General features: G+C 41.3%; 1 protein-coding gene across 9 annotated transcripts in view; it reads left to right on the top strand.

Moving 5' to 3' along the window:
* The window catches only part of ARHGEF28 (Rho guanine nucleotide exchange factor 28), a 118,475-nt gene that overhangs the window by 72,819 nt on the left and 22,562 nt on the right, over positions 1-23,094 (top strand). For 3 of the 9 annotated variants that reach the window (XM_014965105.1, XM_014965110.1, XM_014965109.1), the window contains 21 exons: positions 922-1,002; positions 1,991-2,030; positions 2,588-2,711; positions 4,087-4,219; positions 4,583-4,638; positions 5,528-5,579; positions 6,156-6,303; positions 6,407-6,528; positions 7,392-7,532; positions 8,005-8,255; positions 9,196-9,318; positions 9,710-9,827; positions 11,274-11,528; positions 11,851-11,927; positions 12,611-12,789; positions 13,470-13,564; positions 14,396-14,578; positions 17,587-17,718; positions 18,388-18,473; positions 22,047-22,085; positions 22,175-22,222. In XM_014965105.1, coding sequence (XP_014820591.1) covers positions 922-1,002; positions 1,991-2,030; positions 2,588-2,711; positions 4,087-4,219; positions 4,583-4,638; positions 5,528-5,579; positions 6,156-6,303; positions 6,407-6,528; positions 7,392-7,532; positions 8,005-8,255; positions 9,196-9,318; positions 9,710-9,827; positions 11,274-11,528; positions 11,851-11,927; positions 12,611-12,789; positions 13,470-13,564; positions 14,396-14,578; positions 17,587-17,718; positions 18,388-18,473; positions 22,047-22,085; positions 22,175-22,222 — 2,483 coding nt within the window. Of the gene's footprint in view, positions 1-921; positions 1,003-1,990; positions 2,031-2,587; positions 2,712-4,086; positions 4,220-4,582; positions 4,639-5,527; positions 5,580-6,155; positions 6,304-6,406; positions 6,529-7,391; positions 7,533-8,004; positions 8,256-9,195; positions 9,319-9,709; positions 9,828-11,273; positions 11,529-11,850; positions 11,928-12,610; positions 12,790-13,469; positions 13,565-14,395; positions 14,579-17,586; positions 17,719-18,387; positions 18,474-18,859; positions 19,534-22,046; positions 22,086-22,174; positions 22,223-23,094 lie in introns of those variants that run through there. The other 6 variants (XM_014965108.1, XM_014965114.1, XM_014965106.1 and 3 more) reach the window with 5 other exon arrangements.

The following is a 23,094-nucleotide window of genomic DNA, read 5'->3' as shown; positions in this document are numbered from 1 at the left end:
CTTGTTTGTGGTTGCTCAAATTCACTGTGAGATTTCATGTCTCCACGTAAGGAGAAGTATGTACTGCAGCCTGCAGCACGCAGCTGTGTTGTGTTTTTCTGCACCACTTAATATATTTATAAAAATTTGTGTCCAACAGATTAGGTGGGAATCATGGCAAAACAAGGCTCAGGCCCATGTCCTGTTTGTTCTTTCTCCCCTTCCTCCTGGGACAGTCAGTACTGAAGCTTTACCTGTCTTGTGCAGAAGATGGAAATCCTTTCCTGTCCATGCTTTGGAAATGGGCTGTTCTGCAGCCCACACCGTGGATGCAGTGTGCTGCTGGGAGGGAGATGGTGGTCTGCTGAGGTTCCTGCTGGCCCTTCCCTGCCCAGAACCTCCTGTCTCGTCCCTTCCTTTCTGGCATTTTGCAAGGATGGAAGCATTGGTCAGAGTGCTTGGTGGCTGGCAGGGGTCATGACTGTGTGAGGCAGCCACTGCTGCGCTCACTCTGAGCAGTTGCATCTGGGTACAGGACAAGCCCAAGAGCTTGGTCCAGGAAGCTAGGTCAGACACATCCTGATCTCTGCAGGCTGTGGTGGGATTGTATCTGGTTCTGTGCAGGTGTCTATGTGCTGAAAACCTACTCCTTCCCCTCTGCCCAGTTGCCAGTGCTTTGGACAACTCGCTCAGGGCTTTGCTGTGCAGGAAGGAGGCGCAGCTGACTTTGTACATTGCAATGAAATATAAACCAAAGCAGGTGAATGCTGGATGGCAACAGGATGGTCTTTCTCACACAAAGTACGAAAAAAAAAAGTGGCAAGTCACTATCCATTTCTGATGGAAGCTTTTCAGCATGCTCAGGTTTAAAGCAACTACCTGCTTATGTTCAAGAAGGTATTACCAGGCTGTAACAGTAAAGGATTTGTCCCTGCTCTGTAGATGGTGTGCTTATGAACAGTGGCCGATCCCTTCTTCAGGCTCTTTCACTCTCTAAGTCAGTGTCTCTGCTCCACCCTTCTAGTAAGTACCTCAACACCAACTCCACGGTGCTGTTATGCATGAGGCTGTCTTCATCTCCCATAGGTACATGGCCGTTGTTTCTTCTGAAAGCATCCCATGGCACAGGTTGTGCCTGGCAACTAACTGAAATTCTCTTTTAGTCTTGATGCTTCTGTGGTAAATACTCTAGCTTTCGCTAACCTGAAGTCTATGTTTGTCTGAAGACATGCTGGTTTGACGATGCATATTTAGGTTTGCATCTAACTTTAAAGAAGGCATAGTCTGATGCTGTGACTTAGGCAGGTGTTTTAAGTATCTTTCTGAACCATATCTGTGGTAGCTCTGCAAAAAAAGTCTGCAAAACAGAAAGGCTTCTAATATGGAAATAGCAGAATGGTCTCTATAATTTTTATTTTTTTTCTTTCCAAAACAACCCAACTGAATTACTTCTCTTTTATTTTGCTTTTTGGACAGTTTGTTGAATAGTATCTCCTTGAGTTCCCTCTGTTGCTTCTAGGATGTAAACTTGTAACACATTACACATCCTGTGCAGTACACAGACTAGGAATATTCCTCTTTATGTAGAGGGATTTAAAAATTTTTAATACTGTAGATAAAGCTGCATAAGACAGATAATTGTAAATGTTAGAAGAGTGTTATTAACATATTTTGCAACGAATTGTGCAAAGAGCAAAATGAAGTGTGAAACATTCAGGTCTGGATTAAGAAAAACAAAATGAATATTTTTTGTTATTCTTAAAAACAGTCTGTTTGCAGAGACTGGCATTCACTGATACTCGTCTCAGTCCTGTCAACTTAACAAAGCTTAGCAGGCAGCGGTCTGTGGTAGGAAGAGCTGCTTCTAATGCATCTACATTTTTGCTTCCCTAATTTTCAAACGACATTGCAAGCTCTTAATGACAAGCTTTTGTCCGGGCAGAGGTGGCGTGTTCCAAGTGAACCTGGTGGCCTTGCAATCTGAGTCCCGGTAACCGTTTGTGTCTTGCAGAGCGAGCGTACAGCCTGCCCGAGCAGTGCCGGGAGAAAAGGTACGGCAGCGCCTCGCACGGAGCCCGTCTGTCCAAGAATGCCATCTAGGGAGCAGAGCAGGGAAGAGGCCTGGTTGTGGGCAGCGATTTTGGGGAGTGCCCCCCTGCCCAGGGCATCCGCAAGGCCCTACTGAAACCCTGTGCTGAGCTCAGCCCAGCTCTCCCTGTCCCGTCCTCACCATGCTCCTCCTGCCTGTCCCACTGTGTACCTACAGGCATGGTAGGGATGCGCTGCTGTTGGCTGTAGGAGCTCTCCTGTCCACTGTCAGAACATCCAAAACACCGTAATAAAAGCAAGGGGGCTATTGATAGCAACCATGATCTTGTAAACAACCAAGCTTGTAATACATTACGCATTCAGAGCACTCCATGGGGTGGTGTTACTCAATCTGATAAAGAGGGATTGCAATCTTTTTTAGTAACGTCAGCTAAACCTGCAATAAAACTGTGAATGTGTAACTGTAAATGCTAGGTGAAACAACCACCATCCAGATTCTGCTCAGTTTTAAGAGACTGTTCCCACTGGAATGAGGTTTTTTCCTTGGTCTCTGTTTTAGGATTCAGGAGGAGGAATGGAATAAATATATTGTACCCTCAAAAAGTGAGTCTGAAAAATGTAAAGTGAGTCGAACTTTCAGCTTTCTGATGAACAGGATGACCAGCACACGGAATAAGTGCAAGGTAATTTCGGATTTATGTCTATATTATTATGTATAATTATGTCACTGCAATTAAATGAATTATAGATGAGAATCTAAATTGTTATGTAAAGATAACTTGTTTATTACAAAATCACATAAGTAATAGGAAGAAACTTTTGTCTTTATTTTTTAATTTTAAAATGTATGCAGTATACCCTGAAATAGCCTTTGTATTAAAAAACAGCTTTCCCTTTAAACAATAGCTTTAGCTGAATACTATTAAGTATTTCCCTTGCCATTTTTTTAAATGTTATTAATAATCTCATTTAACGATTTAGCCAAAGTTTAAATGTATAAATTGTCTTTAAGAAATAATTTATGTTGCTAAATAAAATTGAGAAGTACGGGCCTGTTCTTGCAATTAATGAGTAATTGAGTCTGTAACTTTTACATTGGCACATAATGAGTTGAATTTGCCTTATTTGAAGTTAATGGGACTTCTTAAACAGTTGCAGACTCAAAACCCGCACAGTCAAATTTACGTACTATGGAATTAGATTAGAACAGATTAGATTAGAAGATTAGATTAGAACATTTGTGGTTTAATTTTGAGACATCTCAAATTTAGATTAATGGCATCAATTAGCAGCTTGAGAGATAGATTTGGCCTACAGAATCTTTCCAGTTGGCCTTGCAGGCTTTCTGGTATGCCCTCCTGTACCCTAGGATATCCTACCGTACATGGATGTGAAGATGGTTGGCTGAGGGTGTATCTTCAAGAGTGGCAGAACTGGCTGTGAACATACATGTCTGGTCCAGTAGCCTTACATTAACCTGCTTCTGTATGGTCTCCTAAAGAATAACCACCAGGGCGGCTCAGACAAATGTATACTCGCACTAACAGGAGTACTGTAAAGATAGCCAGAACTTATTAAAGTCATTAACACTCATGAAAAATAGCTTATTTCTAATATCTTCTAAAATCTAAAGACAAGTTGTCGAAATTTACATAACTGCAGCTTTAACTGCAGAAGCATGAGTTTGCATGAGTACCTCATGGAAATGTAGGCATTGATACTTGTTTATATGTGCAGGGAGTCACAAACACTTCTTAAATTTTATTTTCTGGTCATCCCCTTTTTGCAGCTTTATAAATGTATTTCTGCCAGTCATCTTTGATAATACTTGCTGGCTTAGCTGCCAGTGAAAGCAATGCCTGCATCTTTTTAGGACTTCAGTGATGTTGGATGTAATAATATAATATACTGTTACAAGTCTTCCAGGATATGGAATAAATGTTTTAGAGTAATTTGCTCTTAAACGGGGGGAATGTTTTAGTGTTTTTAAGATTGAATTGCTTTATTTTCTGCTCTAATGTATTTTATTTTTTTCTGCCTCTGCTATTGTGGATGAAGACAAAAAATAAAGATACCAAAGATAAAGAGAAGCTGAACAGGCACAATTTTACAAATGGGACCTTCTCAGGAGTTATCCCATGTATGGCCTGTGAAAAGGCCCTCCTAGGAAAGGAGTCACTGCAGTGCTCGCGTAAGTTGCTGGCTTTCGTGTGTGAACTTACAGTGCTCTGAATCCCGCTTTGAGATCCTGGTTCAGTGTGTTGTTTCAAAGAGAGACCTTGCCTAGATTTAGATGTACCTCCTTTATGTAACGAGCTGAGGTTGGCAAGGGAGAGGGAGGAAGGACAGCAGGTGACAGCTTCAGAAGGGACCTCAGCCATCTTGTAGACGCAGTACATTAGGCAAAAACTTCTTCCTAGCTAGCAAAGCATCTTCAGGGCTATTTTAGTAAGTGGACCTGGAGGAGGAAAGAAGGTGAAGCCTCAGAGTAACATTTTCTACTGTCTGGGGATCCTGTTTGATGCCAGTCTTTGAGACGTGCCTTCTCTTTCAGATTGCAACGTGATTGTGCATAAGAACTGCAAGGAGTATGCTCCTGTGTGCACTAAGGTAACCTTCTGTACCACACCGTTCATACTAGAGCATATCTGCTTTCCAAGTTGTCTGGAAACATCCTGAAGGAAAAAAGAAAGTACGCACAGCCTGCCCTACAGACCCAGTGTCTGTATGCAAAGAGCTGCAAGGGTGTCAAAATGTCTGATGTGAGCAACAGAGCAAGCACTGTGCTTGAACAACAATTTTTAGAAGAGGGTTAACAATTAATTTAAAGAGATATTTCTATTTTTGAAGAGTTGCACACTCAAATTGTGAAATAGCGTGCCTGAAGGGATGCAAAAGGGATTAAAAGAAAGGACTCCTCAAAACCACAGATACTCCCTTGTGTAGAAGGGGGGGGTCTGGTATGTTTGGAATAATGAAAAGCAGAGATGGAAGGGACCTTGGAAGGTAGAATCATAGAATGGTTAGGGTTGGAAGGGACCTTAAAGATCATCGAATTCCAACCCCCCTGCCATGGGCAGGGACACCTCCCACTAGACCAGGTTGGCTCAAAGCCCCAGCCAGCCTGGCCTTGAAAACCTCCAGGGATGGGGCATCCACAACTTCTCTGGGCAAGGTGACCTAGTCCATCTCCTCAAACTCGGACAGGCTGACTTCTAGGCAATAATTCGGGCAGATTTTGTCTGACCTGTTCTGGAAAATCTCTGGATTCAGTTTTGTATTGTAGTACAAATAGTATCATTCTGCTTTGAGTATTGTTATCTACCAATAACGAATAAACTTAAATTTATTCAGTTTTGGTAGAAATCAGGACCTTAATTTAGGACCACTTTCCTGAAGCCCTTTTGTGGGGTGATGTGTGGCAGTGAGTTATTGTCTTGACTAGTCAGTGTGTTACCAGGATTTCACTACAATTTCATCAAATTCTTCTTTTTTTCAGAAATCGCAGGAGAGGTACTATAACAAAAACAAGCCCCAAGCTGGTGTAACAAGTAAGTTCACAGGTGCAAATGTAGCACTCCTAAGTTAAGCCTTGGTTAAAAATCACAGGACTGACAACTCGAACTTTCCATCATTTGCATCATTTGTCTGTTTTTATTTTTCATTTCAGTAGCTGTAAGCAAGTGTGTGTGTCTCTAATACAAGTAGGAATTTTTGGAAAAATTACTGTTGAATTAACTTTTCTTCTATTAAAATGACTGGGAGATTTACTGCATTTTGTTTTCAGTAAGAATGAAAATCGGTTCTGTCTTGTGCTTTTGAGTATGTCATTTACCATATCCACAAACATGTGGGTCTCCTGTATTCAGATTGCAATGTTAGAGACTGTATGATTTGAGATTGTTTTCTTCTCAGTAATATCCATGCAGAGATATTCCACTTTGCCTACAGGCTTATCTTTATATTCTGTGGAACAGCACCGCAGTCTTGTACCATGGCAAGCGGACATTCTTGATAGCCAGTATAGGTCAATATGAACACCAGGTAGCATCTGCCAGTGTAAGTGTGCTGTTGATGACATACTCTACGTTGTTTGTCAAAATGTTGTGTTGTGCTTTGCCTCACAGATTCCCTGCCTGGAGATATTTCACAGGCAGCGCTTGCCCCAGTGCATCCTTCTTCCTCTGTGCCTATCGGGCTGTCTGCTGGACAGAGGGAAGCCTCGCAACAGTCCCACTTCTTGTCCAAAAGTGTCCCCAGTGCCAGTTTTGAAAGGTAGAGGGCAGATGCTGGGGGACTATGCTAAGTATGTTATTCAGCTTTTCTCGGAAAACTGAAACCATTAAATAAATGTGGGATATTCTTTTTTCTTCTGTAGGAGATCTATGCCATTTTCTGAACAAGACTCTGAGACTAGCACGTGGAGGTCCAAGTCACGGTCTGAAGAGATGTTACAAGCATTAGGAACCTTTTCTTCAATCGATCCTTTTGTGATGGAAGGTGAGAAGTATTGCATAGCTGTTGTATTTTATAACCTGTATTGGAAAATGCAAAATAGAAAGACTTCATAGCTGATACAGGAACCCACTTCATCTGCTAAAAGAGCATCTATTTTTGATAATTACAGTTGTGTCCCTCATGAAAATGATACAATCAGACACATAAGTCTTAAAATACAACTTTTCCTTTTTTCCTTGTAACTAACTCTTTGATAGCTTTTCGAATATTTTTGTACAGTGTTACTATCTTAAAGTAACAGGGCTAAATGTACTTGGCATGCTTGCAGAACCAGAATAGCAATATACTTTTCTACAGTCATCGAATCATCTCAATTGACAATGTGTGTTGAAAAACATGAACCTACATCACTTGTATTTCCTCAGTAGGCCCAAAATCTTACCCTGCCTGGTGAACTGCCCTCCTAAAATGGCTGCACATCCTTGTGAAGTGAATAGAAATAGGCTTTTTCTGTAGCTAGGTGTGAGACTGAATTTCAAAGCTGAAGGGCATTCATTCACAAAGGATGGTGCAGATATTTCTCACTGGACATCTACTTTTGAAAATGTTGGGTTTTATTTTTTGCATTTTAAAAGGCTTCATCAAGGAAAGGAGTATAAAAAAAAAGGGTTGTTGTTTCTGTTCTCCTCCCCTGCTGTCAGATTTGCGTTTCAACACTTTGGTAATGGTATTGACATCTGGCAAGCTTTTCCATTGTAAAGCCACTGCCAATGTTTGCAGAAGCCTTGTCTAAAGTTCATCCCTGTCATGCGGTCCCCTTGCTATATGAATAGATCTGGATGTGCAAAGGGACTTCCCTTACACTTCATATGCCTGGTCTTAATGAAATCTACGTTTTGTCATAGATGATGTGGATTTGCCTCAGTGGACTGATCTCTGCACAGATGCACAAGAGTTTGAGGCAGAGTCCTGGAGTCTTGTTGTGGATCCAGTGTTCTGTAGCAAGCAAGAAAAGGATGTCATCAAGAGGCAGGATGTAATTTTCGGTCAGTATTTCAAAGCTTTGTGTAGGTTTGAAAATGATTTATTGTAGAAAACAGAGAGGGAACCTACATGTCTTATGACCAGAAGAATGAGTGCTTCAACTCGGAATAATAAGAAGATTCAAAGAACTTTTTAATCACAAATTAAAACGAGTCCTAGAGCTAAGGAAATGGAGCGTAGTGACTACCAGAGACACATCTATCCTGTCCACAGAACAGTTGAGATTGGAAGGGACTTCATTCGATCTCCAGCTCAAGCAGTTGCAACCCCAGCCGGTTCAGTGGGGTACAGCTGAGAGAACCGTGCCAGAGCCACATAAATTAAATCTTCCTACTGACATAATCTATTAGGTTTGAGACTCACACAGAAAAATTGATTGTGACTGTGTATTTGAATGTTGCTAAAGTTTATCTTAGAAGGTGTACATAATGTTCAGGTGATTACTATACTATGCTGTTTTCTTTCACACTGCAGAGCTGATGCAAACAGAAGTGCATCACATCCATACCCTGTTCATTATGTCTGAAATATTCAGGAAAGGTATGAAGGAAGAACTGCAGCTGGACCACAGCACAGTGGACAAAATATTCCCCTGCTTAGATGAGCTTCTGGAGATGCACAGGCAGTTCTTCTGCAGAATGAAGGAGAGACGGCAGGAATCATGTGAGGCAGGGAGTGAACGTAATTTTGTCATCAGCAGAATTGGAGACATCCTTGTGCAGCAGGTAGAGATATCAGCTCTGTTAATCCTTTATGTACTCAAGGTTCACAAATTAAACAATTTAGTGACTTTAAAACTTGTGTGGGCCAGAAGATGGCTTATGGCTGCTTCACAAAATTCAGAGTGTCCCCTCCAGATTACCACAGGGTGAAATAGCAATGAGAGAAAATGATTACTGAGAGATAATTCTGATGAATGTGGGATGATCTTCTACCTATATGGTACAAGTGATGAGCAAAGTGATGAACTTAGTCCTTTTCACTTAGAAGGCTGCTGCCATCATATGGCCACTTTATTTGCCACTGCAAAAAACGGAAGCAGTGGATTCACTTTTTTAGCAGCTGAGCAGAGGTGTGAAGAATTGACTGATGATGGAAAAGAAACTACGTGTTCATTTCTTGTAGTGATCTGGCATGGTGCATTTTGAGTTGCTGCTCACTAGAAAAGGAGTGGTCACAGCGTGTTTGTGGTGGCTATAGAAGAGCAAACTAACTTCCTGCTGGTCACACTTCTGTTCCTTCCAATCAGGAGAGTGTGGCTTTTCGCCTTCAGTCAATCAGTTTTCACTCCACCGAAATAAAGAAGCTGAACAGTTATCCTGTCTAGAAGCAGTGTGGAGATTAGGCAAATGCAAATGAGCCTCAAAGACATTGTGTTTGCAAATAGGTGAACGAAACACTGTTATAATAATTGTTATAGCTGTTACTGGCAAGACTGTAGTGAAGGTCACTTTTGCTCTCTCCAGTCTACATTCCTTTTCTTGCTCCTAGAAACAGCTAGCTCATCTTCATTCTGTAGTGACAGGCCCTTTTAGTGAAATTCAGAGAACTTGAGAAACAAATAGCAGAAATGTTCCTTATTTGTACAAAATACATTTTTTAAAGGTGTACAAGTTCCTGTTAGGTGCAATGTTAAGCACAATTCACTTATTATTACTTCTTCAGTTTTCAGAGGAAAATGCAACTAAAATGAAGAAAATATATGGAGAGTTTTGCAGCCATCAAAAAGAAGCTGTTAATCTCTTCAAAGAGTTGCAACAAAACAAGAAGTTCCAGAATTTCATTAAAGTAAGTTTATGTGGAAACATGATCCCTATTGACAAAATGCTTAGGAAAAAGTTATGTAGCTTTTACTTAGATTTAGGATTGAAATTGTGTTCAATAACTCACTTTTAATAGCTAATAAAAATGGCAAAGTTTTTTCTCCTCAACCAGTGAGCTGATAAATTACGTTTTTCTTTCAAAGTTTAGAAAGCTTTGGCATCCAGTGTGTATTACACACACGTTCCTGTTATCGTACACCTCATCCCTCAGGGCAGCAACTGTTCCTTGGGGATGGTTCGGATATCCCAGTATTTTGTATTAGCTTATTCTAATGCATTTTGGTAATATTTCCTATTAGCCAATTGGTAGTTTAATATGCATTTACTACTTAAGGTATATATTTGTATCTGTGCAGCTGAGAAATAGTAACCTGTTGGCACGCCGCCGAGGAATCCCGGAGTGCATTTTGCTTGTCACCCAGCGAATCACCAAATACCCTGTTCTGGTTGAAAGGATATTGCAGTACTCAAAAGGTGAATAAAGGCTAAAGTGTTGCTTCATGTCTGGAATCCTACCGCGTTTCTAACCTAAGGAGTATGCAGTGCTACAGTATAACAAAACATGAAATTCACTGCTCTGTAAAGAACTGGGGCAATGTAAATATCTACTGTTCAGGCAAATGTCAGCTAAACAGGGTTCTTGGTATGTGTAGTCTTTGTCAAGGCTGGGCTGTGAAGATTTGCAGTATTCCAGCTGGATAAGCCATAGAAGTCCAGAAGACCATACTTTTTTTGGGGAAAAATCTTGACTAGAGGATGGGAATTAATTCAGGCATGCGTCTGCACCTCTCTGAAATTAATTCTCACGTAAGTGGGACAACAGCATCCTGGCTTATATCAGAAACAGTGTGGTGAGTAGGAAGTGATTCCCTGTACTCAGCACTGGTGAGTCCTCACCTTGAGTACTTTGTCCAGTTTTGGGCCCCTCACTACAGGAAAGACATTGAGGTGCTGGAGCATGTCCAGTGGAGAGCCACCAACCTGGTGAAGGGGCTCAAACACAAGACTTGTCAGGAACTGCTGAAGGAGCTGGAGTTTAGCCTGGAGAAAAGGAGACTGAGGGGAGACCTTATTGCTCTCTACAGCTACCTGAAAGGAGGTTGTTGAGAGGTGGAGGTTGGCCTCTTCTCCTAAGTAGCAGGTGACAGGACAAGGGGAAATGTCCTCAAGTTGCGCCAGGGATGTTTAGATTGGATATTAGGAAAAAATTTTCACACTGGAAATGTTATTAAGCATTAGAAGAAGCTGCCCAGGGAAGTGGTTGAGTCACTATCCCTGGCAGTATTTAAAAGACGGGTAGACATAGTGCTTGGAGATATGGTTTAGTGATGTGTTTTGTCCACGTTAAGTTGATGGTTGGACTAGATGATCTGCAAGGTCCCTTCCAAACTAGGCAATTCTATGATTCTAAGACTCTAAGTAGGGCTAGACAAATGTTTCATAAATTACTCTCCAGTTTTTCAAACAAAGCTTGAATTACCTTTGGAATTTCATAAAGTGTTTTGCCACCCAAATGGGCAATAAATGAGCATTGTAGAAAGTTGCATATCTAAATGTGAACCCTTTGTGCTTTCGAGGTTTTTTTTTTTAACTTAGCCAGAAGAGTAATACACTATATGATTTACTTAGCCAGTAAAACTTACTAAATGCTAACAGCTCATAAATATGTCAGAAACTGTTCAACATGTTGTTTGGACTAATGAATATATCTGAGGTACCTGCCATCATTTAATAAGCAAATCAAACAAAGATAGCTGACTCTAATATTTCTAGTAAATTGATTGCCATACTCAACCTAAAATGACAAAATTTATCAATTTAAGCTTTGTATCATGTTGGTTGTTCCCAGAAAGTAAGGAATGATATTTTCTCTCGAATATGCTGACTACTATCATGTTGTTTATTTTTTGTTTTATACAGAAGGAACAGAAGAACGTAAAGACCTGTGCAAAGCCCTTCATTTAATTAAGGACATGATTGCAGCAGTAGATTTGAAAGTGAATGAATATGAGAAAAAGCAAAAGCTATTAGAAATTCTCAGTAGAACTGAAAACAAAACGTATACAAAGCTGAAAAATGGCCATGTTTTTAGGAAGCAAGACTTGATGAGGAAAGAGAGGATCCTTCTTCATGAAGGTGTAGTCTACTGGAAGACAGCAACTGGTCGTTTCAAAGGTATTCCATCTGAGTAGTAAAGTCCTTTAACTCTTTATTTGCAAATAACATACGAAGATTGTTTGCTTTAAGAATAAAAATAATTTATTATGCTGTTTTGCAAACACAAATTTCTGAGGTAATGGTATTGAGAATATGCCACTATTTGCTAGAAGAAACTGCCATGGTTTGGGCGTAATTCACCGTATATCACTGTATTGTAAGAAGGCAAGTTCACATACAAAGCCATCAGCTGCATATATTTTTAAAGATAAAAGGCAAAATAAATGATAATTGCAATAACTTTAACTAAAAAACATTATTTTCTTTTTCTCATTTTAAGACACCTTAGCGCTGCTTCTAACTGATATGCTACTGTTTTTACAAGAAAAAGATCAAAAATACTTCTTTGCAGCTGTTGTAAGTATATTATCAGGTGTTTGAATACACATTTTACTTGTATATTTCTTGAAAATTAGGTAATTTTCTAGGTTATTCCTATATAAAGTGTTTGATTTTTTTTTCTAAAATCCTGGTTTTGTATTCAGAACAGTAATATGCTAGTATATGAAAAATGAAGTTTAATTTCAAAAAAAAAATTAGAAGGATGAAAATATCAGAATGATATTTTTATTGTCACGATTCATCTGATTATGAGGGCAGGAAGTGAGAGCAGGCTCTTTCAATTATCTAAAATAACCTTTTTTAACTTCTGTTTCTGTAAAACAGAACAGAAGGGTGATTTTAACTGCAAATGTAGTAGTAAACACACATAGAAAGTAGAAAGGTCATGGAGAGAAGTTCCCAAGCTATATAAATATAAACTTTATATGGATACTGTGCTTCAGTATCATTGAGCCTCTGGGAATTTACTTCTTAGCACTTCTAGTGCTTTACTTGTTCGTAAATGCTATAATGTAGTTTAAAGAGATGTCTGAATACTCAAAACTTGCAGCCTCTTAGACCTGATGAGAACATATGTAGTCTGACTATATCAGGACTACAATGAGTCCAATTAATAGAAAAATTATGCTCTTCTAAAAGTGTGATGTTTTAGAAGACAGTAATTTATGACTTGCATGTGCTGTGATTGTTTCCCCCAGGACCAGAAGCCTTCCGTTATCTCCCTTCAGAGGCTCATAGTAAGAGAAGTAGCCAACGAAGAAAGGGGGATGTTTCTGATTAGCGCTTCATCTGCAGGGCCTGAGATGTATGAGGTTCATACCAACTCCAAAGAGGAACGTAACAACTGGATGAGGCACATTCAAGATGCAGTGGAAAGGTACAGAAAAAGGCTTTTGGTTTTCGTCCGGGCAGTCCAAAGCAGACAGGAGGCTGGTGGGATATTCATAGCCGTGTGCTCTCTGTTCTGCATTGCACTGGATCCATCCTGTGAAGTTGGGTTTTTCCCTAAGCTCAGGATTCACAGACCCCAAAACCTCACCATCACTTCTGCCAGACTTGCCATGTTACTTCTGGTTTCACGCTGAATCAGTAGACCCTTTCTGCTCCCCATCACATATCCGTACCAGCCATTGTAAGCTTCTCTCACCTTTGCCTTTGGCACTGGATGCTTTCCAGACTCCTGTGGGTGTCCATACAACCATTTCAGGGAAATCCCCAATCATGCCTCTTATCTTGTTGCCAGCTCCTTAAGAATGTCAGGGAAAGTGTTGCTCTTTATGGGGCTCTAACTTATGCCTAGGACAGCAAAACTGTGTGAGGGCCAGCCACCCATTGACTGCACAATGCAGCTTTACCAGAATTAAAAGGAGTCTTTCAGTCTGGTTTATGTCCAGTTACTGCTTTTTAAAGAAGCAGGCAAATGGCATGCTTCTGGATTGTAGCAAAAGTCGGTACTGATGTTGTGTTCTGTTTATTAGGAACACAACACTATATTGAGGATAAATATGATATGCAGATTTTGCTTTATTCACTTTTATTTGCTTTTCATCTTTGAAGTTGTCCAGAGGAAGAAGAAGAAGGAAAAATGAGTGAATCTGATGAAGACAGACGTATTGCTGAGGCCAAAGCATCCAGAATTCAGAAATGTCAAGGTGCGGTACCTTCCCTGCCACTAAGAGTTGGGGATGTGCCAATACTGGCTGGTGGGTTTAGAGTGGCTTGATAGACAGGGTCACAGCAGAGAAAGCTGGGGTGGTCTGGTGGTATAATTACTGTGAGTTTATTGAAAGAGAAACTTTTTTTTTTCCAAACATTTGATATTTTTGCGACATTACTATAAGTAAAAAAGAAAAATGGATGCCTTCAGAATAAACATTGACTTTCCCAGATAAGGATTAGGACTAGGTAGTTCTGTGGTTTGTAGAAATACCTTACATCTTCAGTAATTGTGTGGCTTTGTCCTTGTTTGTGGCACTTTATCCTTTGCTGCTATTTTTATCTGACAATATAGCTGATCGTGATAAATTCTGCTTCCTTGGCTCTCCGACACGTAACTTCCAAATGTTTATAATTCTGTGAGGAGAGAAATTCCAGCAATGTCCTTCCTGTAGAGAGCCACAGGGAATGGCATCCTCTGCTGAGAGCAGGTTTCTTCTTTGATATTGATCATTGTGTGTTCTGGGTGTCTGACCTAAGTGGTTTTCCAGCACTGATCATTCTGAGTGCAACAGGAGGTAGCTGAAGGCCCCAGAGTGCAGCTAAGGCCACCTTATCAGGTTAGGGCACTGGCCTAGTCCTCTGCCAGGGTCTGTGCCAGCTTTCATTAGACAGACTGTGGGATGAATTTGGTTCCTGCCCGCTTAAAAAAAGCCTAGGTCAAGTTAGCAGTGTCTATGTGGCATAATGATTAGAAGGGTGGACGGGGCATGTGCTTTTCCTGCTGGATAAAAAATATTAATACAGTGTTCAATTTTGGTTTACAGAATCACTGAGTAACCAGGACCAGCAGATCTGTAGTTATTTGGAAGAGAAGTTGCTTATCTATGCAGAACTGGGAGATATAAGTGGGTTTGAAGATGTTCATGTAGAACCTCACCTCCTTATCAAACCTGATTCTGGAGAGACTCCACAGGCTGCTTCATTGCTGGCAGCAGCACTCAGAGAAGGTGAGTTTGCATGGGAGGAGTGGACTGCTGACTCTTTACATGGGCAGGTAATTCAAGGTAACAAAGTACAGCTGGCTTGCATTGTGCTGCAATTCTGTCCAAGTCTCAAGAATTGGCAGTGTCAAAACTTGGCAAAGAGCATTCAAGAAAAGTCTTTTTGAGTTTATACTCACCAGATGCACTAGGTGGTACCTCCCAGATTGTAAGATAAGGTGTATGATTAGTGCATAACATCATATGTAAGCAGGCAGGGACATGGGTGTGAGGTTGCCCCTGAGGATTGTTTTCTTAGCCATCCTCCTTGCAGTAGAGCCCTGTGAAGGAGATAACAGGATGCAGTATGATAATGCATCTGGTCCACAACCTTCACCTTCCTTGCTTGATTTGATGACAGATCAGAATCATATAACGTCATATACAGACCAAATTGCAGAGGTCTTGGCAAATCTGCCAAGAAACATCTGCCAGAATTGATGTAGGAGCTGTATTTTTTCTGCATACTATATAACAGAGATATGATAGCCTTATGCTACCTACAGTGCTATCCTCCAAAGGAAGGAAAGAAGGAAAAGGTATTTGCCTAGTTGGAAGTTTAGCTAAAATCCTGCTAAACTAAGCTGAAAAGAGTCCTGGTAAACTAAGCCATATACAGCATAGGCCATATGCTCTTTAAGAAGGACTACAAGACTTAGCAGCACCTAAATTGAGAGCTGTGGGCTATTAGCCACATTTCAACCAATAAAGCAGCAAACGTTGGTTTCCGCCATCATTATGAAGTCAGAGAGCATTTTACTGATAAAAGTTGGATAGGGAATATATGTCAATGATGCAATAGTAAATGTCATTTTAGCTAAAATGGCAGCTGTAAGTACACACTTTATTCTGCCTTTTCACTTTCCCTCGTGCTAATGCAAATGTTTATGATGTCTTGGATTTTGGGACTCTTCAGCAGGTTGTAGGGAATTTACAATTGCTTACACTGTTGGCAGTTTATGTGGATGATTTTCCAGAACAGAAATACTAAGTCCCTGAGCTAATAGCAGACTTTATAGGAATAAAGCATTGCTCACAGTACAGAAGGATAGAATTAGAGAGAGCTTAAGCAAATTGGATATACACAAATCCATGAGATGAGGTGGGTTAAATCCATGGCTGCTCAGGGAGCTCTCCAATGTCATTGTGAGACTCTTATGAAAGGTCACAGTGATCAGGTGAGGTTACTGATGACTTGAAGAAGGCAAGCACCAAAACCCTCTTCAAGAAGAAATATGTAGGGAAGTAGAAAATAGCCTCACCACCGTCTCTGAGATAGTGATAGAGCAAATCCTCCTGGAAGAAGGTGACTGAGAACAGCCAGCATGGATTCATCAAGGGCAAATTTGTCTGACCAGCCTGATGGGTTTTATGATGAGAGGGGAGCAGTACATGTTGTTTATGTTGACATCTGCAAGGTCTTCTACAGTATCTGGACTGGCTGTAGTATCCTTACAGCTGAATTGGTGAAATGCAGACAGCATAAGTGGATGGAAAATTGGCTGGACTGCTGGGCTGAAAGGATCCTGAGCTACATCAAAAGAACCGTGGCCAGTAGGTCGAGGGAGGTGATTCTACCCCCCTACTCTGCTCTCATGAGACCCCACCTGGGGTACTGTATCCAGCTTTGGAGTCCTCAACAAGGAAGGACATGGACCTGTTGGATTGGGTCCAGCGGAGGGCCACAGAAATGATCAGAGGGATGGAGCACCTCTCCTGTGAAATCAGGCTGAGAGAGTTGGGGATGTTCAGCCTGGAGAAGAGAAGCTCTGGGGAGCCAGGTTACCCAGAGAAGTTTTGGATGCCCCATCCCTGGAAGTGTTCAAGACCAGGCTGGATGGGTCTTTGAGCCAACCTGGTCTAGTGGGAGGTGTCCCTACCCATGGTAGGGGGTTGGAACTCAATGATCTTTAAAGTCCCTTCCAACTCTCACCATTCTATGATTCTATGATTGTGATCAGTTATATGATGTCCAGCTGCCAACATGTTATTAGGGGATTCATTAGGAATGGATCCTGAGACCAGTACTGTTCAACATATTTATTAATGAAGTTAACGAGGGGATTGAGTACACTGTTAGCAGATTCATGGCTTTCACCAAATGAAATGGGATGACCAATGTGCTGGAGAGACGTCTATAGATTGGAAAAATGGGCTAAGAGAAATCCCTAGAAGTTCAGCAAAGACAAGTGCAAAGTCCTGTATCTGGGATGGAGTAATCCTATGAGTTGGTAGAGGCTGCACTCTAACTAGATGGAAAATAGCTTTGCAGAAGTGGACTGGGGAGTCCTACTCAACAGCAGGTTGACCATGAGGCAGCAATGTGCCTTGTGGCAAAGGCAAACTGTCTCCCAGGCTGCTGCATTAGGAGGAGAGTTATCAGCACATTGAGGGATGTGATCCTTTCTCTGCTCACCCCTGGTGAGTTCTGTGACCAGTGCTGGGCCCCCCTGAACAAGAGAGACAGTGACAAACTGGAGCAAATCCAGCGAAAGGCATCAAGCTGACTAGGGGGCTGGAACACATGACATCTGAGGAGAGGCTATTCAGCCTTGAGAGAAGAAGACTTGGTGGGATCTCACTGCTGTCTTCAGCTGCCTAGTAGGAAGATACAGAGAAGCCAGATTTTTTTTGTGGAGGCACATAGTGATAGGGTAAGAGACAACATGAGCAAGTTGGAACACTGGCAATTCCAGTTAAATGAAAGGAAAAAATAAGTACTGTGAGGGTGGTCAAAAACCAGAACAGGTTGCCCAGAGAGGCTGTGAAATTTCCATCTTTGGAGCTGTTAAAAGCTTGTCTGTGCAAAGCACTGAGCAACCCAATTTAGTTCAACCAGCTTTGAGTAGGATTTTGGACTAGATGGCCTCTGAAAGTCCCTTCCAACCTAAATTATTCTATAGTCATATGTCACTGATGTATGCATTAAGGAGCTATTTAAGGTGCCTCAAATTCTGCATGTTTTTTCTCCGTAGTTGAAAGTCTCCATGTTGCTGTAGCGACATCACAAGTGAGTGAAGCAGACCCATCACCAGAGGAAAGTATTGAGGAATTAAGTGTGAAGCACAGGTTTAGTGCCAATGAAGTCTTGGAATTTGTTCCTGGTGGTGAGTAAAATTTGATGCTTTTGCATATTCAAGGTGCTAAAATAATAGGTATCTAATTGTTTTTTTGGAAAGTTTTCTGTATCTCTATGGCAGAATCAATAGAAAATAATGTAATAAAATCTGTCTTTGAGGTCAACTGAGACATTATAACTTCATGGAAGTAAATGAATCATTTGCATCCACTACAGCTTTTCCATAGCACATGCCTATATTCAGCAATATTGAATCAGTTTTGTGTATCTCCATATACTTTCTCATTGTTGCTCAGCTCTGCAGCAAATCTATGTTGCATTACAGACCATTTTTTTCAGAAGGCCTGAAAATCAGGACCGGCATTCCAATGTTCGGCTGTAAAAGGTAGCATGAATTTCTTGCAACCAAAATGCAAATAAAGTTCTCTAAAAACCATTGCTGCAGAGCATTTTTAGTGATATGGCTATAGTTATCTCCAGACTTTCACAAGTGAAACACTACTAATTTTTAAGGTAGGAAAAGTGGCTTCCAAATTTGGTTTTCCCCAGCCTAGAATCCATTTTGTAATTCCAAATTACGTAAATCTCTATTTTCAGCATCCTGTGAGTAGCTGTAAAAAAGCGTGCCCTTTGTTTCTCGAGTCAGAATATGCTTTAATATCTTTCTCTTGCATTTTATTGGGGCTTTATTTGCTAGATGCAGAAATAGAAGAAGCTGAAGAATCATCTGAAGTCAGTCTCAGTGTTGAAAAGGAAATGGCAGGTGCCAATCTAGAGGATAAGGTATTGTAACTGATTTTCCTTCCTGTGTTGCACATAACTCTCTGGATACTGTGAATGTAAATGCTGTCCAAATTTTTATGGGTTATCGAAAGACTGTTCTAAAACACAAAGCATGGGACAGGCACATTTCACCCAAATCCAGATAATTCAATTTAATAGAGGTCACTGAAATTAATAATGAATTTTAAAAGGCAATCATAAACAGTCCAATCACAGAACAATGTTCCTGCCAGGCTTACAGATTGGCGGGTTGTAATAACTGCCAGTGTTTTCATACCACTTGTATGGGCCACTTGAGAGCCTGGTTCTCTGCTGTCATCGTTCAATACATCCATCTCTATGGAGCTGACAATAGTATTCCCTCTACTCCCCCCTCCTATTCACAGGATGATGAAAGTCTCCTGCAATGACAGAGACCTCAGCTAATGCAATGAAGACTTACGCATTGGAAGAACTTCGTCCTGAGAACAAACACATAAAATAAGATGGATTGTCATACCAACTTGCTTCAGAATTTTGAATTAAAGCAAAATGGAGCAATTAGAAAACAGAAGAGAAACTGCCCATTTTTCAAAGTACTATAACTTATATGCAAATCTCGGGGAAAACCAGAATCAAAAGTCAGTTCTGGGCAAAATTAGGAACCACAAATTTCATGTAGCAGCAGAGTGTTAGAGCAAGAGAAGTGTGAATTACTGTGTGGAAATAAAGTGAATTGTAATTGTGGAGTCCTTAGGTGGAGAAGCTGGACCACAAAAGGAATAAAGAGGAGAGACAAGAATGAAGATACATGACTTGAAATGGAAAGGAAAGTTTACTAGGAAAGGAGATACTTAGCATCCAATCAGAAAGAGGACTTGTGTGCCTGAAACCATGGAATTTTTTTTCCTAGCTATTTCTGGAAGACTCTAATACACTAATCTCCCCATAACCTTGCCTCATGTTCAGCTGTAGGTCATTGCACTTACTAGACTTCTGTGTTAGAAGGGAGTAGGAAGAAGCGTGTGTGTGAAAAAAAGGGTATGAAAGCAAAAGTCCAAGTGAGGGAGCACAGAAGCTAGGTGAGGGAAAACAAAATGACCAAAGAGAAGATGGAGGGGCTCAGATCTAGCCCATTAAAAGTTCTGGTAGCTCCACAGGAAACCATTGCTTTTGAGGTTATAGTGAAGACAGAGCCAGGCTTTTCTCAGAGGTGCACAGCAAAAGGATGATCATCCTAGATTACAAGTTGCAGCAACGAAAATTCTGACTGTATATAAGGAAAAAAAATCACTGCGAGGGTGATTGAGCAGGAACAGATTGTCCAGAGCTGTTGTGGGGTCTCCGTCCCTGAAGGTTTCCCAGACTTGACAGGAAAAGGCCCTGAGCAACCTCATTTAACTTGGAAGCTGGGCCTTGCTTTGAGCTGCAGCTAGACAAGAGGGATCTGCAGCAAGCTCTTCCACCCTCAGGTATTTTTCTGTTCTGGCCTTAAATTTGTGCAAGACTCAAAACGTATCTTACCATGTCAGAATTGGACTTACCAGGAGGTGGCAGACCGAGCAAACAAAACAAGCAAGGCAAGGGCTTCCAAGGGCAGAGGATGTTCTCCTGCCTGCCTTCGGTGGCTGGGTGCACAGTCCTGGGGCCGTGGGGGTGGCAGCTCTGGGCTCAGGCCAGCTCACCTGGGATACCAAGAACCAGATGGTGGGAGCAATAGCTGCCAGCTTGGGAGTTAGATGCTGACCAAGTATCAGAAGGAAGAGTGTTGCCTATGCAACATGTAGGGTCCCAAGGGGACAGATGTGAGAGATGGTCCCTATCTCCTCCTCCCTACTCCTGCCTTGTAACTGCATCTCTGGGGGGCTGTCTGAGGCACTGTGCACACAGCTTGCCCTGGGATCTGACTGTGGTCATCTCCACTGCTGCTCATTGCCCTGAACCAAGGCGCTATGGAAGACTGGCAGGGAGGTGGCAGTGGCCCACAGCACAGGTTGAACAGCTGAATGTGTTGCTTTGGACATAGCTGGACTTACGGGGCTTGTGCTGAAGCTGTAGCTGCGGAGATGCAGTTCATCTGCAGTTCAGCTTCTGTCACCCTGGCTGGCTCAACTAAACCTGCCTTGGGCGCATCCCCCAGTGCCCAAGCGAGGAGACCACGGGCTCTTGGGCTGGTCACTTGCTACCCCTTGTCCATGCCAAAGGCAGCTAAGCCTTCAATCCCCCTGCACACATCCTTACACCTCCTTTATTAAATTAGAAAGGCCTTCAAAAACTGAAAGAAACCCCGCTCTTCTGCATGAGGGCTCTCCTTTGTACACTTACTCTTCCTCACTCCCCCAACATCTCCTCCTCCTTTCTCTCCCTCCCGGCCCTGTTCTTCCTCCTTGCCTGCTGCCCATTTTGGCCACCCAGCAAAGGGAGAGTGGAGCTCCCATATGTTAGTCCTTATGCTGCACAGAGGCATCCGTGCAAACTCCTCTGACTCTCACAGCCAAGCTGAGCTCTGGGGCTCGTGGCTGCAGTGAGAAGCGGGGGAGGACGTGGAGATGTGGGGCGAGAACAGAGGGAAATACTGAAGGGAGATAATGAGAGAGACGGAGGAGTGGAGGAAATGCCACAGCTGGTGCTCCCTTTCCCCTAGCTTGTCTGCCTTGAGCTGTGTTTTGGTGCCTGGCCTTTTTCATCTTCATTTTCAGTTGTCGCAGCTAAATGGAGCAGCTGCTTTGCTCTCTGTGGTGGAAAATGAGACTCAGTAGAGAACTTAGGAGAATGAGAGAGAGAAAGCAAATATTCCCCAAACCCTCCTCTGCTCCTCTGAAAAAAAAAAAAAAAGAGAAAAATCATACAGGAAGTCTTTTCAGCGTGGTCTCAGAAGGGATTGTGTTTTATTTCTCCACCATTTCACCTTATCTTTCTCAGAGGAGCTGTTCTTCATGCTGAAGGGATTATGGGTGGCTTCACCCCATAAATTTAGAAAGCTTCTTAGGAAAAGGGAGCAGGGTGGAAAGTGCTAAGTGGTTGAGCCTAGCTGCAGTGGACACTAGTTGCTGGAGCGCCGTGCGAAGTACAGCAAGCACGCAGGCTTTGCTCAACGCCTCACAGCACATCTAAGGCATCTGCCATAACCCACTATCATGTCTTTTGCTAGTTTCTTGCTATATTAATATCTCTATTTTTTGAAGAGTCTTGTGCTGTTTCACCCTACTATAAGTAGTCAAAACCCACTGTGCTGTGTATACAGAAGTCTGGTTACTGTATTTCAAAACTGTCAAGTAAACAAAGAATGAATGGAAATGTCTTCCTCTGTGTAGCATTAGTCACGAGAGGATTAAAATTGTGGATGAAATATTTTTGTTTTTACAATTGTGCTTAGAATCTCTAGTGATTTCCACGGAAACTCCAGTGTTGATGAATTATTAGTCTTCGTAGGTTATTGCTTCTGTCTTTTTTCACATACCCCACAAAAAGGTTTGACTCAGCACTGCATATATTAGTGACATGAATGTCTCCACTAGTTTAAAAAAAATTTACCTAGATGATACAATTCTGAAGTTAAAAACTACTTTTTAAAGCAATATGTGTTTATTTTAGGGAGGAAGTATGAGTTTCCCAGGATCTACAGGGACGGAGGTGAGTTTATTTAAACCCCAGACAGAATGTAGTAACTATTTAGTTAACAGTAGTCAAACCTTTGAAAATTCTTATCTTTTATTTTCTAGATTGTACAAGCAATCCAGAACTTAACCCGTCTCTTGTACAGCATACAGGTGACTAGTCCACTATTAACTTGGTAGAGCATTTAGTCTTAATAATGTATTTCTTAAGGTTTGTTTTTCCCTTGCCCTACTTGTAGATATTACATCAGTGGATACCCATCTCTGCCAACTCTTGCATAAGTTATCATATAATATATTTTTATTCCATATCAGTGGTAGGTTTCTTTTAAGAACTGAATAATGCTTACTTGCTTGGAGTTCAATCTCCCCCCAAATCAGCATGTGTGTACAGTCCAAAAATCTAGGGGGAATGTAAAATGATGGCTCTCACTGAACTGATGTAATTTCATTTATTGATTTCTGAAATAATTGTTCAAAATACTGAAAAATTGTAATTTTTTGCTTAGAATATTTTCCTAGCTACTAGTAAAGAGTACCTCTGCCCTTTAGGTAGCAGACTCAAGCGATTTTAGATATTTCGGTCTTAATTTTTGTGTATATTCTGTAGGGCCTTAGGCGGAAGTTTTTACCTCTTTCATACTATGTTTTAATGTTTTAACTTATTTTTTCTTACTTAGGTGCAGTTTTAGTTTTATTTTAGAGTATTTCACTTGAATAATTTTTAGACCCTCTTGACATTAGCATATTTCATAATAATCTGGGAAACCTTGGACTTAGAAGTTAAATTCATTGAAGCATTGCAAAAGCAAAATAAAAAGCTTGTGGTTCAGGAAAAATTTTTGAAAAATTGGAAAACAGATAGCTTGACACCAGAGTGTCAGTAAAGTAAGGCTTGAGATCATGCCTTAGTCATTCACACCGTGAATTGGCAATATAGGTGCAGAGAAACAAGCAGAAGAGCCTGTCCTTGCCCTGTTTACATATCACTGGAACTGACCCAATACTGGAGGAAGAGCCAAGAA

The sequence above is a fragment of the Calidris pugnax genome, unplaced genomic scaffold (genome assembly GCF_001431845.1).
Source record: "Calidris pugnax isolate Ruff unplaced genomic scaffold, ASM143184v1 scaffold273, whole genome shotgun sequence".
In the NCBI taxonomy this organism is placed as follows: Eukaryota; Metazoa; Chordata; class Aves; order Charadriiformes; family Scolopacidae; genus Calidris; species Calidris pugnax.
Note: the sequence above shows the minus strand (reverse complement) of the source record. Positions and strands in the feature narration are given on the sequence as shown.